The sequence below is a fragment of the Aotus nancymaae genome, unplaced genomic scaffold, assembly GCF_030222135.1.
Source record: "Aotus nancymaae isolate 86718 unplaced genomic scaffold, 86718_ANA_hifiasm-v0.15.2.pri h1tg000019l, whole genome shotgun sequence".
Classification (NCBI taxonomy): Eukaryota; Metazoa; Chordata; class Mammalia; order Primates; family Aotidae; genus Aotus; species Aotus nancymaae.
In genome coordinates this window covers 1398199-1416029 of record NW_026988431.1, presented here as the reverse complement: position 1 = coordinate 1416029, position 17831 = coordinate 1398199, and the positions used below count along the sequence as shown (strand labels likewise).

Sequence of the window (17831 nt, the reverse complement as noted above, 5' to 3'; positions counted from 1 at the left end):
CAACCTGATGACAGAGCAAGACTCCATAAATAAGTAAGTAAGTAAGGCTGGGTGAGGTAGTTCACACCTATAATCCCAGCATTTTGGGAGGCTGAGGCAGGTGGATCATCTGAGGTCAGGAGTTTGAGACCAGCTGGGCCAACATGGTAAAACCCTGTCTCTACTAAAACTACAAAAAAAATTAGATGATGTAGCATTGCATGCCTGTAATCCCAGCTATTATAAGGCTGAGGCAGGAGAATCGCTTGAACCCAGGAGGCAGAGGTTGCCGTGAGCCCAGGTCGCACCATTACACTGCAGCCTGGGCAACAAGAATGAAACTCTCTCTGAAAAGATAGATAGATAGATAGATAGATAGATAGATAGATAGATAGATAGATAGATAGATAAAGTAATTTTACATGTTTCTTTTAATGTGTTTTAAATGTGTCTGTTAGAAAAATCAAAATTACATTTATGACTTCAATTATATTTCCTTTTTTTGTTTTTTTAAAAGAACTACACCACACACTTTCACTACACCACAAACTTCTGGCCTCAAGCAGTACTCTCACGTCAGCCTCCTGCATAACTAAGATTACACGCATGTGCCACCATTCCCAGCTAACATTTTTATTTTTTGTAGAGGCAGGATCTCACTGTGTTTCCCAGGCTAGTCTTGCACTCCTGGGCTGAAGCGAAACTCCTGGGCTCAAGCAGTCTTCCCACCTTGGCCTCCCAAAGCGTTAGAATGACAGGTGTGAGCCACTGCACTTGGCTATGGCTCTAATTATATTTCTGTAGAACAGTGCTGCTCTAAGGTTTTAAGACAAGTGTGTTTGAATGTTTGTATGTTATAACATGATTTTTACACATGTGAATGTTGTTACTATGTCACAGTTTTCTTGTACCACAAATTTTAACTGAATTATTTATCTCTTTGGAAAAAAAATTTTTTTTTTTTTTGTTGTTGTTGTTAAAACACCTAATACCCAAAGGAATGTTAGAACTTAGTTTCTCGGGCAGGATTGGTATTTTGGCTGTATGCTTTGATTTAGATGTGAATGTTAGCTGCATACATTTGGGAGATAATAGGTTTTTTAAATAACAATGGTTGCTTATAATAGAAGAATATATTTTTCTTCTGAGATTTTTTTGGTATTTATTTATTTAGAGATGGAGTCTCACTCTGTCACCCAGGCTGGAATGCAGTAGCGCAGCCTTGGTTCACTGCAATCTCTGCCTTCTGGGTTCAAGTAACTCTCCTGCCTCAACCTCCCAAGTATCTGAGATTACCACCACACCCAGCTAATTTTTGTATATTTTGTAGAGATGGAGTTTCACCATTTTGACCAGGCTGGTCTCGTACACCTGACCCCAAGTGATCCGCCCGCCTCGGCCTCCCAAAGTGCTGGGATTACAGGTGTGAGCTACCGCGCCCTGCCTGTTTCTTGTTTTTTTTAAAAAAAAAAAACCATTTATTGACTGTCTACTGTCACCATATTTTTTTAAAAATAGCTTTATTGGCTGGACACATGCCTATAATCCCAGCACTTTGGGAGGCCAAGGCAGGTGGATCACCTGAGGTCAGGAGCTTGAGACCAGCCTGACCAACATAGAGAAACCCTAAAAATACAAAATTGGTCGGGCGTGGTGGTACATACACGTAATCCCAGCTACTCAGGAGGCTGAACCGGGAGAATTGCTTGAACCCGGCAGGCAGAGGTTGCGATGAGCTGGGATCACGCCATTGCACTCCAGCCGGAGAAACGAGCGAAATTCTGACTAAAAAAAAAAAAAAAAAAAAAAACTTTATTGAGGCTGGGTGCAGTGGCTCACCCCTGTAATTCTAGCAGTTTGGGACGCCAAGGCAGTGGATAACTTGAGCTCAGGAATTTGAGACCAGCCTGGGCAGCATGCTAAAACCTCGTCTCTATAAGAAACACAAAAAAAGCTAGCTTGATGTGGTGGTGCACACCAGTAGTCTCAGATACTTGGGTGACTGAGGCAGGACGATCACTTGAGCCCTGGAGGTTAAGGCTGCAGTGAGCTGAGATCACACCACTGCACTCCAGCCTAGGTGACAAAGTGAGACCCTGTCTCAAAAATAAAGGAAAAATAGCTTTATTGTGGCCGGGGGCAGTGGCTAACTGCTGTAATCACAGCACTTTGGAAGGCCAAGGCAAGTGGATCACTTGAGATCAGGAGTTTGAAACCAGCCTCTGGCCAACATGGCGAAACCCTATCTCTATTAAAAATACAAAAATTGGGCCGGGCGCGGTGGCTCACGCCAATAATCCCAGCACTTTGGGAGGCCGAGGCGGGTGGATCACGAGGTCAAGAGATCGAGACCATCCTGGTCAACAAGGTGAAACCCCGTCTCTACTAAAAATACAAAAATTAGCTGGGCATGGTGGTGCGCGCCTGTAATCCCAGCTATTCGGGAGGCTGAGGCAGGAGAATTGCCTGAACCCAGGGGGCGGAGGTTGCGGTGAGCCGAGATCACGCCATTGTACTCCAGTCTGGGCAACAACAGCAAAACTCTGCCTAAAAAAAAAAAAAATACAAAAATACAAAAATTGGCCAGCACTGAGCGTGATGGCTCATGCCTATAATCCTAGCACTTTGGGAGGCCCCGGCAGGTGGATCACCTGAGGTCAGGAGTTCAAGACCAGCCTGGCCAACATGGGGAAACCCTGTCTCTACTAAAAATACAAAAATTAGCTGAGTGTGGTGGTGGCTGCCTGTAATCCCAACTACTTGGGAGGCTGAGGCAGGAGAATAGCTTGAACCCAGGAGGCAGAGGTTGCAGGGAGCTAAGATTGCACCATTGCACTCCAGCCTGGGGGACAAGAGTCAAACTCTCTCTCAAAAAAACAAAAAATTAGTCAGGTGTGGTGGTACACACCTGTAGTCCCAGCTACTCAGGAGACTGAGGCAGCAGAATTGCTTCAACCTGGGAGGCGGAGGTTGCAGTGAGCCAAGAATGCACCACTGCGCTCCAGCCTGGGCAACAGAGTGAGACTCTGTTTCAAAAAAAAAAAAAAGAAAGCTTTATTGAGACATAATTCACATAACATACAGTTAATCCATTAGAAGTATATAATCTGTGGCTTTTAGTATTTTCATAGATATATGCAACCATCAGCAATCAATTTTAGAACTTTTTTTTTTTGAGACGGAGTCTCGCTATGTTGCCAGGCTGGAGTGTAGTGGCACCATCTCAGCTCACTGCAACCTCCGCCTCCTAGGTTTAAGTGATTCTCCTGCCTCAGCCTCCCGAGAAGCTAGGACTGCAGGTGTCTGCCCACACACCCAGCTAATTTTTATATTTTTGCTTGAGACGGGGTTTCACCATGTTGGCCAGGTTGGTCTCAATCTCTTGACCTTGTGATCCACCTGCCTCAGCATCCCAAAGTGCTGGAATTTCAGGCGTGAGCCACCGTGCCCAGCCCTAGAATATTTTTATTTACCCCAAAAAGAAACCCTGTACACTTAGCTATCCCCACCCCCTTCCCCATTCTATTCCTTATCCCAAGTAATCTGCCTTCTGTCTTTACAGATTTCCCTGTTGTGGACTTTTTTATAAATGGAATGATATATATGTGGGCTTTTGTAACTGGCTTCTTTCACTTCGCATGTCTTCAGGGTTCATCCAAGTTGTAGCATGTATCAGTACTTTATTCCTTTTTATTCCTTTATCTAGACATACATTTTATTTACCCATTCATCCATTGATGAAACGTGGATTATTTGTCTTTTTGCTGTTGTGAATAATGCTGCTGTAAACATTCATCTACAAGTTTTTGTGTGAACTTTTGTTTTTATTTCTCTTTGGTTTACCTGGGTGTGGAATTGCCTGGTCACATGATAGCTCTGTTTAATTGTTTGAGGAATTGCCAGACTGTTTTCTAAACTGGCTGCACTAGTCTATAATCCCACCATCAGCATAAAGGATTCCAGTTTCTTCACATTCTCACCAAAACTTATTGTACCACATCTTTTTATACATTGTAATGAGTATCAAATGGTATCTCATTGTGGCTTTGATATGCATTTCACTGAAGACCATTGATGTTCAGCATCTTTTTCTGTGCTTATTATTCAATCTGTATGTTTTCTTTGGAAAGAGGTTTATTCAGATCCTTTGCCCATTTTTTAATTGGGTTATTTGTCTTTATTATTGAGTTATAAGAGTTCTTTATATATGTTCTAGATACAAATAACGTATCAGATATATGACTTGTAGTTATTTTCTCTGATTTTCAAGATTATCTTTTCACTTTTTCGAAGGTGTCCTTTGAAGCATAAACAGTTTTCATTTTGATGAAGTTCAATTCTTATTTTTGTTGTTGTTGCTGGTGCCTTTTATGCCATATCTTTTTTGTTTTGTTTTGTTTTGTTTGAGACGGAGTTTCGCTCTTGTTGCCCAGGCTGGAGTGCAATGGCACGTTCTCGGATCACCGCAACCTCTGCCTCCTGGATTCAAGTGATTCTCCTGCCTCAGCCTCCTGAGTAGCTGGGATTACAAGCGTGCACCATCAGGCCCAGCTAATTTTGTATTTTTAGTAGAAACAGGGTTTCTCCATGTTGGCCAGGCTGGGATTACAGGTGTAAGCCACCTCGCTCGGCCTTTCATGCCATATCTAAAACTTCTTTACTAAATCCAAGATCATGAGGATTTACCATGTATTCTCCTAAGAATTTAAATTTTAACACTTACATTTAGGTCTTTGATTATTTTAAGTTAGTTTTTATAGATGAGGAGAGATAAGACTAATTTCATTTGTTTGGCATACTGGGATCTTATTAATAGTAGAGGAATATGAGTGATTGGTACACTAAAATTTTACATATTACCACTAAAGGACTTACTCCTGTAACCAAATACCTATTCCCCCAAAACCTATGGAAATATTAAAAAAAAAAAAAAAAAGAAACGAAAGAAATAGCTGGATGTGGTGGCTCATGCCTATAATCCCAGCACTTCGGGAGGCTGAAGTGGAAGGATCCCTTGAGTCCAGGAGTTCAAGAGCAACCTGGCCAACATAGTGAGACCTTGTCTCTACAAAAACTAAATAAAATTTACACCTGTAGTCCTAGCTACTTGGGAGACTGAAGTGGGAGGATCGCTTGAGCCCGGAAGGTAGAGGCTGCAGTGAGCTGAGATCACACCAGCCTGGACAACAGAGCAAGACACTGTCTCAAAAAAGTAAAGGGCTGGGCACGGTGGCTCATGCCTGTAATCCCAGCACTGTGAGAGCCCAAGTCTAAGACAGTAGAATTGCTTGAACCTGGGAGGCAGATGTTGCAGTGAGCTGAGATTGTGCCACCGCACTCCAACCTGAGCGACAGTGAGACTCTGTCTCAAAAACAAAGAGTAAAGAAGTGATTCCATAGATTGTTGCATAGTGGCTTAATAATTATCATGGGTATGAACTGAATCTTACATGTTGCATATTGTAGAACATCTTTATTACTCATTCTGAGATTGTGATATTAGCTGAACTTAATGGAGGCTGTTCAAGAGACTGGAAAAGAGTCTAACAGAACTGAAAAGGGTAGGAAATAATGTTGGGGCCAATATGGGAAATGTCTATACAAGAAATTAAAGCATAAAAAATTTAAATGAAAAAAACTTTTTTTTTTTTTTTGAGACAAGGTCTTGCTCTGTCACCCAGGCTGGAGTGTAGTGGCTCAGTCTTGGCTCACTGCAGCCTCTACCTCCCAAGTTCAAGCAGTCCTCCCACCTCAGCCTCCGAGGTAGCTGGGACTACAGGTTTGTGCCACCATGCTGCACTAATTTTTAAATTTTTTTTTGGCCAGGTGCGGTGTCTCACGCCTGTAATCCCAGCACTGTGGTAGGCCAAGGCAGGTGAATCACAAAGTCAGAAGATCGAGACCATCCTGGCTAAGATGGTGAACCCCACCTCTACTAAAAATACAAAAAATTAGCTGGCTGTGGTGGCACGCACCTGTAGTCCCAGCTACTCAGGAGGCTGAGGCAGGGCAATTGCTTGAACCCAGGAGTTGGGGATTGGTGGCAGTGAGCCGAGATTGTGCCACTATACTCCAGCCTGGGCAACAGAGCGAGACTCCATGTGAAAAAAAAAAATTGTTTTTTTGTAGAGACAAAGTCTCACTATATTGCCCAGGCTGGTCTCAAACTGGTGGGCTCAAGCAGTTCTCCCACATCACCCTCCCGAAGTGCTGAGATTATAAGCATGAGCTACTGCACCTGGTCCGAAAATGGAATTTTAGTTTAATTGATCATTTCTAAAATGGAAGGCCACAAACAGGATAAAAGGAAATGCTTAGAGCAAATTTAATTAAGCCAGTTAAGTTATTCCACAAGTGTAAATTATAAAGCTTAATTAGTTCTTTCAGACTCTAATGTGACACTCAGTGAATTATTTCTCATTCAGTTAAAAGGGACCTCCTGTGGTCCAGTGTTTATAAAAGAAGATGAATCAGACAAATGGTTGATAACATAAATATTACAGACAGTTTTAGTGTACTTAAAGAATCATATTTCTTCTGTTGTTAGCCCAGTGGTGACATTGTAGCCCATAAGACATACCTAAAACAGGATTATGGCTAATAACCTTTTGAATCTTATATTGCTTTTGCTAGAGGAGATTCAGCCCCATTTCGGTCTTATGGCTGAATGTGGTCCTCCTGAACTTGTTAATCTAATGAACTCTACCATAGAAGGAGCCTGCCTGTGTAACATTCCCTTTACACTATCAGCAATTTGTGTCCCACTTGGCATGATTCACACCTACCCCCAAGAATCTCATTTAGATGAACTGGTGATCAGAGTGACCACAAACCAGGGTTAAAATAATTATTCAGTGGTCTGCCACTCTGTGGAAACCCCACAGGGCCACTGATGTGGATAAATCATTTAACCCCTGTGGACCTTCTCTTCCTTTTCTGTCAAATAAAGCAATTGGATTGGGTGATCTTAAAGTCCTGTCCATGTGTAAAATGCTAAGTCTCTGTGACTTTATTTTTTATTTGCTGCCCAGGATAAAACTGGGCTCTTTGGGATGCTAGATTTGCTAAATATCAAACTTTTTTTAGCTTTTTTTGTGTCAGACTTCTGTTTATGTTGGATTTGGACTATTTTAATAAGATTCTTTTTGCAACCAAGCAAGGTGGCTCATGCCTATAATCCCAGCACTTTTGGAGGCCAAGGCAGGTAGATCATGAGTCCAGACTGACCAACATGGTGAAACTCCATCTGTACTGAAAATGCAAAAATTAGCTGGGTGTGGTTGTGGACACTTGTAATCCCAGCTACTCAGGAGGCTGAGGCAGGTGAATTCACTTGAACCTGGGAGGCGGAGGCTGCGGTGAGCTGAGATTGTGCCACTGCACTCCAGCCTGGGCGACAGAGCAAGACTCCGTCTCAAAAAAAAAAAAAAAGATTGTTTTTGCACAGAACTATTATTAGGAAAATGTTTACAGAAGACAAAGTTAAAAACTAATTGAACATCTAAACTTCTGTTAAGAGTTGAAAGTTGCCCGGTGCAGTGGCTCATGCCTGTAATCCCAGCACTTTGGGAGGCTGAGGTGGGTGGATCACAAGGTCAGGAATACAAGACCATCCTGGCCAACATGGTGAAATCCCGTTTCTACTTAAAAATATAAAAAGTAGCTGGGCATGGTGGCTCGTGCTTGTAATCCCAGCTACTTGGGAGGCTGAGGCAGGAGAACTGCTTGAACTGGGACTTGGGAGGCGGAGGCTGCAGTGAGCCAAGATTGTGCCACTGCATTCCAGCCTGGGCTAGAGAGCAAAACTCTGTCTCAAAAAAAAAAAAACAGAGTTGAAAGTTGACAAGTTTAACATTTTTTGGATTATTCTAGACAAATTGGCATGAATATTTTTTCTTTAGAAATTTTATTTATTTATTTATTTATGTTTTGAGACAGAGTCTTGCTCTGTCAGGCTGGAGTGCAATGGCGCAAACTCTGCCTCCTGGGTTCAAGTGATTCTCCTGCCTTGGCCTCCTGAGTAGCTGGGACTACAGGCATACGCCACCATGCCTGGCTAATTTTTGTATTTTTAGTAGAGACGGGGTTTCGCCATGTTGGCCAGGCTGGTCTTGAACTCCTGACTTCAGGTGATTTGCCCACCTCCGCCTCCCACAGTGCTGGGATTACAGGCATGAGCCACCGCACCCAGCTCTTTTGAAATTTTAAATTCTCGGCTACTCTGGGCATACTGTCTGTGGGGTAGCCCTGCTCTGCAAGGACCAGTACAATAAAATATATAGATATTTAGATACATACTTTCCTATATTCATTTGTTGGAAGAAATTACATTATTGACCAGGCGCCATGTCTCACCACTGGAATCCCAGCACTTTGGCAGTCAGAGGCAGGAGGATCACCTGAGGTTAGGAGTTTGAGACCAGCCTGGCCAACATGGTGAAACCCCATCTCTACTAAAAATACAAAATTAGGTGGGTATGGTGGCTCATGCCTGTAGTCCCAGCTACTCAGGAGGCTGAGGCAGGAGAATCACTTGCACCTGGGAAGCGGAGGTTGCAGTGAGCAGAGATCACACCACTGCACTCCAGCCTGGGTGACGAGCAAAACTCTGTATCAAAAAAGAGAAAGAAATTACATTATTGGATTTTTTTAAGCCAGTTTTTCAAATAATGTTTGCTGTGAGGCTGCTTTGTAAATTTATTTTCCTTTGAAAAATGGTAACTGACTGGATTTACCCTTATTTTAGCCTCTTTTAATAAGGGTTAAACTATTTCAGATATTTGGTTTAGATTTCTTGAACTCACAGGATATATGGCTTGACAAATTTTAATGCCCAGTCTTACACCTTGTTAAAGCACTTGGTGCTTTAAGAAAATGTTTACCCCATTCTTTTCCTTTCCTTTCCTTTTTTCTTTCTTCCTTTTTTATCTTCTTTTCCAAGTGTTGGCATTCTGGGGACCTAGAGCTAGCTCCTCCAGCATATGAAGGGGAGAGTGGGGTTTTGTCAGATCCTCCACAGGGGGGAAATGCTAGTGTCTCTTCCCTTGAGGTATAGTTCTTCCAGTCTGATGAACTGTCAGATCCACTGAGTGATTGGTAAAGCAGATTGGACAGTGACTCAAGGAAGTGGGGGTGGGGACAATATTTTAAGTAGTAACTATCAAAAGTAAAGTGATTCTCTAGGGGCTCAGTAGATAGAGCCATGTGTGCTTCTGGCATTAGCAGTCTGCAGGAATTATGCAGAGTGCGGCATTGTTTTCTAAGAGGAAAAGGAGGATGAATGTGAGAGTGATGAGAGGTGAGTTGGGATGGGTTATAAGGCACCAAGAGAAGGGAGCATAAATGTTGGTTTGAGTTCTGGGCGATGAAATTTGCTTAATCCTAATGGCTGTTAATCAGAATGTCAGCCCTAAAGTTTTATTTTCACAGTTGAGTACTTTTAATTGAATGATTATTTCTTATGGAGTCTTTTACCCTGTTGTGATTTAGAAGTTGAAGAAAGCAGATTTTTATATCGTATATAATTATAGTTTGGGCTTCCTGGGAAACAGAATCCTATTGCAAATCTTACATGACTGATTTCTGGACCCAAAGTGGGCTTGACAGTGGGCTGGGGCAGTAATAGCCCACCTACTGTCTGGAGGGGCCAGGGCAGGCATTTCCCAGCAAGCCTGCCTGAAGTGGGGCTTGTCTAGACTCTGGGACCTAGATCATGCAGGAAAAGTCCTCTGCTTGTGGAAGCCAGAAAAGAGTTGGCTTCATCAGCAAAATGACCTACCAACAGGAAAGGTGGGGGTCTGGAGAAGCAGATTTAAAATGTTGAAAACTGTGTTTCTTTTTTTTTTTTTTTTTTTTTTGAGACGGAGTTTCGCTCTTGTTACCCAGGCTGGAGTGCAATGGTGCGATCTCGGCTCACCGCAACCTCCGCCTCCTGGGTTCAGGCAATTCTCCTGCCTCAGCCTCCTGAGTAGCTGGGATTACAGGCACGCGCCACCGTGCCCAGCTAATTTTTGTATTTTTAGTAGAGACGGGGTTTCACCATGTTGACCAGGATGGTCTTGATCTCTTGACCTCGTGATCCACCCGCCTCAGCCTCCCAAAGTGCTGGGATTACAGGCATGAGCCACCGCGCCCAGCAAAAACTGTGTTTCTTTAACAAATACCTATTAAGCACCTACTGCGTATGTGAGATACTGCTCTAGTCTGTGTAGGAAACCACAGATGTGTGCTTCTGCTTTTAAGGAGCTTATGCTTTACACTGACCTTTGGCAGAGGCACATATGAAAATGGATATTAAATTTTGTGACTGTCATTCACATAGGCCCTGAGCTAATGGTAATGGTCTTGAGCCTCTGGAGACCGGACTTTTGATAGTTTTTTTTTTTTTGTTCGTAAGCAGTGCATACCTGATATGTCATAGTTACTCAGTATACTTCTTGAATGAATGAACGAATGAATGTTGTCATTGCTGTTTTAAAATTAAAAATACAAGTAAGTCAAAAGGAGAAATTGAGTCGCCAATGTTGCCACACAGACCTAACTACTGACATGCTTCTGCAGATGGGAGATAACTCAACTTCTGCCTCTGGTCCCTGAGTCTTCCCTCTTGGGAAGCGTTCCTTGCAGGGATTGTGGCCATGGGACAACCTTGCTGGTAAAGCCAGCTGTTGAAGAGCCAGAGATATTGATAGTAGGCTTGCCAGGAAAATTCCTTTGGAAGGGACACTACTTGCTTGCTCTCAAATTACTATCTTCTGTAACAAGGATCAGTTTTAAAATTATATACTCAGTGATAAAATACAAACTTGTGTTTGGATTAAACTTTTTCCACCTGTTCAAAAAGATAAGTTAGAATACCTATGTTGTGTATGCCTAGAACTTAGAAAAATTACAATGTACAAGAATCTTTTCTGTTGTGTTTTTTCTAAGTGATCTTGTGAGTTAATAAGCAATGTGATTGGATGGGAAGAACAGCAGATTGGGGGTCTTCAGTGTCAAATGTTAATGCTAACTAATCACACGCTAAGCTAAAGACTATGTTTAACTACTTTGGATCTCAGTTTCTACATCAAGTGAACAAGGAACCACAGTAGAGAGTCTTTCAGCCCTCCCATGGTAGTAGAAGGCATAAACCTCAATTTTCTTATGCTTCTCCAGGACCAATCTACTTTTCTGTGTTATGAGTTGAGGGGCTGCCTTTCCTTCAACAGATAGTTTTCTAAGATTCTAGGAACCAAAAGTGAACAAGTGAAGAGGAAACAATATTTTTGAATTCGCCCAGCTGTGCTTTTTATAGGAAGAGCCATTTCTAGTCAGAGGATTTCAGAACATTACAACTCTGTGGTGATACACTGGTTACATTTTTCCTTAGACTAAAATTACAGCCTGAATGCACTTAATGATACATATGTGTATTGTAATTTGTAAACATAACTCAAAACCCTGTATCTGAGTCAGGTCATTTGTGGTTAGCCATTCAGACGTCATTTCTGTTTGACAAGGGTTTAAGATTGCTTTGTGGCACAGTTAACATTCAAGTGATCTATTAGTGTTAAGTCTTTAACTAGATTTGTTTTAATTGAGCTGTCTGTTAAGTAGAAAACCAAATATTATAGACACTTAGATTTCCAATCCAACTTAGCAAAATCAGTATAACTTAAATGTTGTCTTCACATGTTTGTTTAATCTGTTTTTCTTTCCTTCGGTATTCATTTAGAAGAATTTCATTCACGCAGTTACTCTTGATACTGTTGTTTAGCAAGAAGTGTAGACTTAATCGGCTGAGAAAAGAACATTTAGAGTAAATGAATGCTTTAGTATGTTCATTGTTTCTTAGAAAATCACAAATATCTGTAGAAAGAATAAGATCTGATTCTATAGCTTTATTCCTAGGTTATTAAAAGCAAAGTTCTATGGAAGTAAGTTCTCATAAGGCTATATATTACATATGTATATACAGGCTATATATTATAATCCATTTGGGTTTTTTTTTAAATTTATTTTTATTTATTTTTGTTTGTTTTATTTTGGAGACTGAGTCTCGTACTGTCACCCAGGCTGGAGTACAGTGGCACGATCTCGGCTCACTGCAACCTCCGCTTCCCAGTTTCAAGCGATTTTCCTGCCTCAGCTTCCCGAGTAGCTGGGATTACAGATGCCTGCCACCATGCCCGGCTAATTTTTTGTATTTTTAGTAAAGACGGGGTTTCACTATGTTGGCCAGGCTGGTCTCGAATGCCTGACCTTAGGTGATCCACCCACCATGACCTCCCAAAGTGCTGCGATTACAGGCGTGAGCCACCACACCCAGCCCGGTTGGTTATTTTGTTGGGGATGTGGGTCAGTTGGATGAAAGCTAAAGATGTAAATAGCCAAACCATGATTTGTAATTATTTTATACATCAATCTAATTCTTAGCATTAGTGCTGTGGCTTTCCTCTTTGCTGGTGTCCAGATTGTCACAGCTAAAGGGCATTTTTTTCTATTTAGTAGATACAACCATTGTTGATTTTTTTTTTCTTTTTCCCCCTGTGGTATTTCAGGAGATTGTTGTTTTTTAAAATGAGGTTTTCAGCTTCTTCCCTTTTGTGTTCTAGGTGCTCCATACTTGCTTGCAGTGCCTACGTGGCTCTGGCTTTGGGTGATAACCTAATGGCTTTGAATCATGCAGATAAGCTTCTTCAGCAGCCCAAGCTGTCAGGATCTCTGAAGTAAGTGTGACTTGCCCTGTGTGTCCCTGGTTTGTTTTGAGGTTTCCCATTGGTTCACGGTTTATATTGCTTCTTTTTACTCCTCCAGTGGATTATATATTTGTAAGGAAAGCAACTGTTTAAAAGAACTGTTTTTAACCCATGTCTCAGCAGTGAAAATGTTTTCACTCATTGCACCTCAAAGACTACCAGAAGTGGCATTTGCTGTACTGAGTGTCAGGAGACAAAAACTTTGGACACTAGTGTCCACTGCTAGGCCTGACTGCAGCACTTTACTTCCCAAAATAAGTCAAGTCCTCAGGGAGAAGACCTACAAAAAAAGGAATTTCGTCAATGTGATAAATCTACTTTGAGGAATGCAATTTAAATAGGCAAATAAGGCTGGGCTCAGTAGCTCATGCCTGTAATCCCAACACTTTGAGAGGCTGAAGCAGGAGGATCACTTGAGTCAGGTGTTTGAGGCTGCAGTGAACCCTGATCACACCAGTGCACTCCAGCCTGGGTGACAGAGCATGACCCCAACTCTAAAAATGATATTAACAAATAAATAAGCCAGGCTTGGTGGCTCAGCCTGTAATCCCAGCACTTTGGGAGGCTAAGGCAGGTGGATCACGAGGTCAAGCGTTCGAGACCAGCCTAGCCAACATAATGAAACCCCATCTCTACTAAAAATACAAAAATTAGCCGGGCATAGTGATACGCACCTGTAGTCCTAGCTACTCGGGAGGCTGAGGCAGGGGAATTGTTTGAACCCAGGAGGCGGAGGTTGCGGTGAGCTGAGGTTGCGCCACTGCACTCCAGGCTGAGTGACACAGCAAGACTCTGTCTCAGAAAAATAAATAAATAGAGCTGGGCAGGGTGGCTCACACCTATAATCCCAGCAGTTTGGAGGCTGAGGCAGGTGGATCACCTAACAGGAGTTTGAGACCAGCCTGGCCAACATAGTGAAACCCTATCTCTACTAAAAATACAAAAAATTAGCTGAATGTGGTGGCAGGTGCCTATCCCTGCTACTAGGGAGGCTGAGGCAGGAGAATCGCTTGAACCCAGGAGGCAAAGGTTGTAGTGAGCCAAGATCGTGCCACTGCACTCCAGCCTGGGCAGCGAGCGAAACTCCATCTCAAAAAAATAAATAAATAAAAATTTAAATTTAAAAATAAATAAATACAGCTGAATTTTTGTATGATACTGATCCTAGAGATTTTATCAAAAGCCATGAGTATTCTGCATAACATCATAATAATTCTTTCATTCATTGGATAGGTATATACTTATAAATGCCAAAATATAACTACTTACTCTTGCTTTTTAGTAATCCTCAAACATAACTAGTGTTTTGTTTTGTTTTTTAAAGTAATTAAGCCTGGGTATGGTGGCTCACACCTGTAATCCCAGCACTGTGGGAGGCCTAGGCAAGCAGATCATTTGAGGTCAGGAGTTGGAGACCAGCTTTGCCAACATGGTGAAACCCTGTCTCTACTGAAATACAAAAATTAGCCAGGCATGGGGGCGCACACCTGTAATCCCAGCTACATGGGAGGCCGAGGCACAAGAGCTTACTTGAGCCTGGGAGGCAGAGTGAGTCAAGATTGTACCACTGCACTCCAGACTAGGTGACAGAGTGAGACTCCATTTCAAAAAAGAAGTAATAAGAAATCATTCAACTATATACGAGACTTTGTCATAATTCAAATATAAAGGAGCTCCTGCTTTTCTGCAAGAAAATCTTATCCAGTATTCAGGCCGGGGGATGGGGAAGACCCTAAGTTTCAGTTCAAGGCATTTGGTTGCCTCTAAATATCTTCCATCCTTAACATTGCCCAACTCAAAATACCAAAGTTGGGAATTGCAGCTGCTGGTGGTGTTCAGATTGTGGTGTATACAGCCATTATGAGAACACTGGACTTGTGTGTGCGTGTGTGTGTCTGTGTGTGTGTGTGTGAGAGACTGAGTCTCACTCTGTCACCCACGCTTGAGTACAGTGGCACAATCTCAACTCACTGCAACCTCCACTATCTGGTTTCAAGTGATTCTCCTACCTCAGCCTCCCAAGTAGCTGGCATTACAGGTGCCTACCACCACACCCGCCTAATTTTTTTTCTTTTTTTGAGGTGGAGTTTCAGTCTGTCACCCAGGCTGGAGTGCAGTGATGCAATCTCGGCTCACTGCAACCGCTGCCTCCCTGGTTCAAGCAATTCTCCTGCCTCAGCCTCCTGCGCAGCTGCAATTACAGGCACACGACACCATACCTGGCTAATTTTTGTATTTTTAGTAGAGATGGGGTTTCGCCATGTTGGCCAGACTGGTCTCAAACTCCTGACCTCCAGTGGTCCACCTACCTTGGCCTGCAGAAGTGCTGGAATTACAGGTATGAACCATTGCGCATGGCCTAATTTTTTGTATTTTTAGTAGAGACGGGGTTTCACCATGTTGGCCAGGCTGGTCTTGAACTCCTGACCTCAAGCAATCTGCCCACCCCGGCCTCTCAAAGTGCTGGGATTACAGGTGTAAGCCACTGCACCCAGCCTTTTCTTTTGTTTCAATTAAAAATGAAACACAGCCAGGCCTGGTGGCTCATGCCTGTAACCCCAGTGCTTTGGGAGGCTAAGGAGGGTCAATCACTTGAGTCCAGGAACCAGCCTGGGCAGTGTGGTAAAATCCCATCTCTACTAAAATTACAAAAATTTACCGGGTGTGGTGGTACACACCTGTTGTAGTCCCAGCTACTAGGGAGACTGAGGCCAGAGGACCCCTTGAGCCAGGGATGTGGAGGTTGCAGTGAGCCATGATCATGCCACTATACTCCAGCCTCCAGCCTGAGAAACAGAGCAAGATTCTATCTCAAAAACAAATAAAATAAAATAATAGAAACACAAGTTTTAGCTCCTTTTTTAATCCTTCACTTGACATTGTGATTATTATTCTCAAATATAAGATTCTTCACTTGACATTTGTTTGAGGGTTTTTAACCTCCTTTGTTAACTTCTCTCTGAAAGTCAAAGAAACAGAATTCCTTGGTTATATGACTTCTTAGCTAATTTCTAGCTGTGTCTGGAAAATTCTTTTATTTATTTATTTTTTTTCTTTTTCCAAGTTAGCTAAGGAAAATTTTTTTTAGATTTTCTTAACCATTCTATCCTAAGCATTGGTTTCTTTATTAATAACAAGACTACCTGAATGACAGAGCCTTGGGAGGGATACAACAAAAACTTTAAAAGAAAAACAAAAAAGACTACCTGTCTGTCTTCCCATCGAGGGTGAGTGGGTCTTTTTTGCATTTGGCTACTCTTAAATACTACAGCAGTTTTTGCTCCACTGCTTTTTGCTTTCTGTATACCTACACAAGGATTTCTGAGCTTTGTGTTTCTGTGGAGATACTTCATTTGGTTATAAAAAGGTTTTTTGGGCTGGGCGTGGTGGCTCACACCTGTAATCCCGGCACTTTGGGAGGCCGAGGCAGGTGGATCACGAGGTCAAGAGATCGAGACCATCCTGGTCAACATGGTGAAACCCCGTCTCTACTAAAGATACACAAAATTAGCTGGGCATGGTGGCACGTGCCTGCAATCCCAGCTACTCAGGAGGCTGAGGCAGGAGAATTGCCTGAACCCAGGAGGCAGAGGTTGCGGTGAGCCAAGATCGTGCCATTGCACTCCAGCCTGGGTAACAAGAGCGAAACTCCTTCTCAAAAAAAAAAAAGTTTTTTTTCCACATCAGACAGGTAATATGCCAACATCATACCAGGGTTTGAGGGAGGCACATCTCTCACGTGAGTGTAAAAACTCAGTCATTGCCAGGCCTGGTGGCTCACACCTGTAATCCCAACACTTTGGGAGGCCGAGGTGGGCAGATCACTTGAGGTCTGGAGTTGGAGAGCAACCTGGCCAACGTGGTGAAACCCTGTCTCTACTAAAAATACAAAAAAATTAGCCGGGCAGGGTGGCAGGCACCTGTAATCCTAGCTACCCAGGAGGTTGAGACAGGAGAATCGCTTGAACCTAGGCGGTAGAGGTTGCAGTGAGCTGAGATCGAGCCATTGCACTCCAGCCTAGACAACAAGAGCAAGACTCCATCTTAAAAAAAACAAAAAACAAAAAATCCAGTCATCAACTTATGAATTACAGAACGATCCAAAAATATATATATTTTTTTAGATTCACAGAAAACTAAGTAGTGCTTTAAATTTGTACATGAGTGTTTTTGTTTTGTAATCATTGTTTACTTGTGGATACTGCATTAATGAATTTTTAAAAATATTTTATCCCATCAGTCAACATAGAGAAATCTTCTCTCCACAAAAAATTTTTTTTAAAAATTAGGTCGGGTGTGGTAGTTCATGCCTATAATCCCAGGACTTTGGGGGGCTGAGGCGGGTAGGTCACCTGAAGTCAGGAGTTTAAGACCAGCCTGACTATCATGGCGAAACCCTGTCTCTACTCAAAATACAAAAATTAGCTGGGCGTGGTGGCACATAGCTGTAATCCCAGCTACTCAGGAGCCTGAGGCAGGAGAATCTCTTGAACCCAGGAGGCAGAGGTTGCAGTAAGCTGAGATCTGACTACTGCACTCCAGCCTGGGCAACAGAGTGAGACTCTGTCTCATTCATAGATAGATAAAATTTTAAAAATTAACCAGGCATAGTGTTGTGCACCTGTAGTCCCAGCTATTTGGGAGGCTGAGACAGGAGGATCGCTTGAACCTAAGAGGTAGAGGCTGCTCTCAGCCATGACTGCACCACTGCACTCCAGCCTAGGTGACAAAGTGAGACCCTCTCTCAGAAAAACAAATAAAGACAATACAGAATATATTTGAAGTTACTGGCTGTTTGTTTATTTATTGAAAAACAAATCTTGGCTGGGCACGGTAGCTCACACCTGTAATCCCAGCACTTTGGGAAGTGGAGGTGGGTGGATCACCTGAAGTCAGAAGTTCCAGACCAGCCTGACCAACATGGTAAAACCCGTCTCTACTAAAAATACAAAATTAACTGGACGCGGTGGTGGGTGCCTGTAATCCCAGCTACTCAGAAGGCTGAGGCAGGAGAATTGCTTGAACCCAGGGAGGCAGAGGTTGCAGTGAGCCAAGATCACGCCACTGCACTCCAGCCTGGACAACAAGAATGAAACTCCATCTCAAAAAAAA

The 17831-nt window shown here is 42.7% G+C and overlaps 1 protein-coding gene and 1 pseudogene across 2 annotated transcripts in view; one reads left to right on the top strand and one right to left on the bottom strand.

Annotated features, from left to right (window-relative positions):
* Nucleotides 1–17831, top strand: part of CNOT10 (CCR4-NOT transcription complex subunit 10) — a 92397-nt gene that overhangs the window by 64299 nt on the left and 10267 nt on the right. For both annotated transcript variants that reach the window (XR_010343430.1, XM_012435572.2), the window contains exon 14: nucleotides 12576–12689. Coding sequence is in view for 1 of the 2 variants with exons in the window: in XM_012435572.2 (XP_012290995.1) it covers nucleotides 12576–12689 (114 nt within the window). In the remaining variant the exon portion in view is untranslated. The remainder of the gene's footprint in view (nucleotides 1–12575; nucleotides 12690–17831) is intronic.
* LOC135275978 (small nucleolar RNA U13) lies at nucleotides 16401–16497 on the bottom strand (annotated as a pseudogene).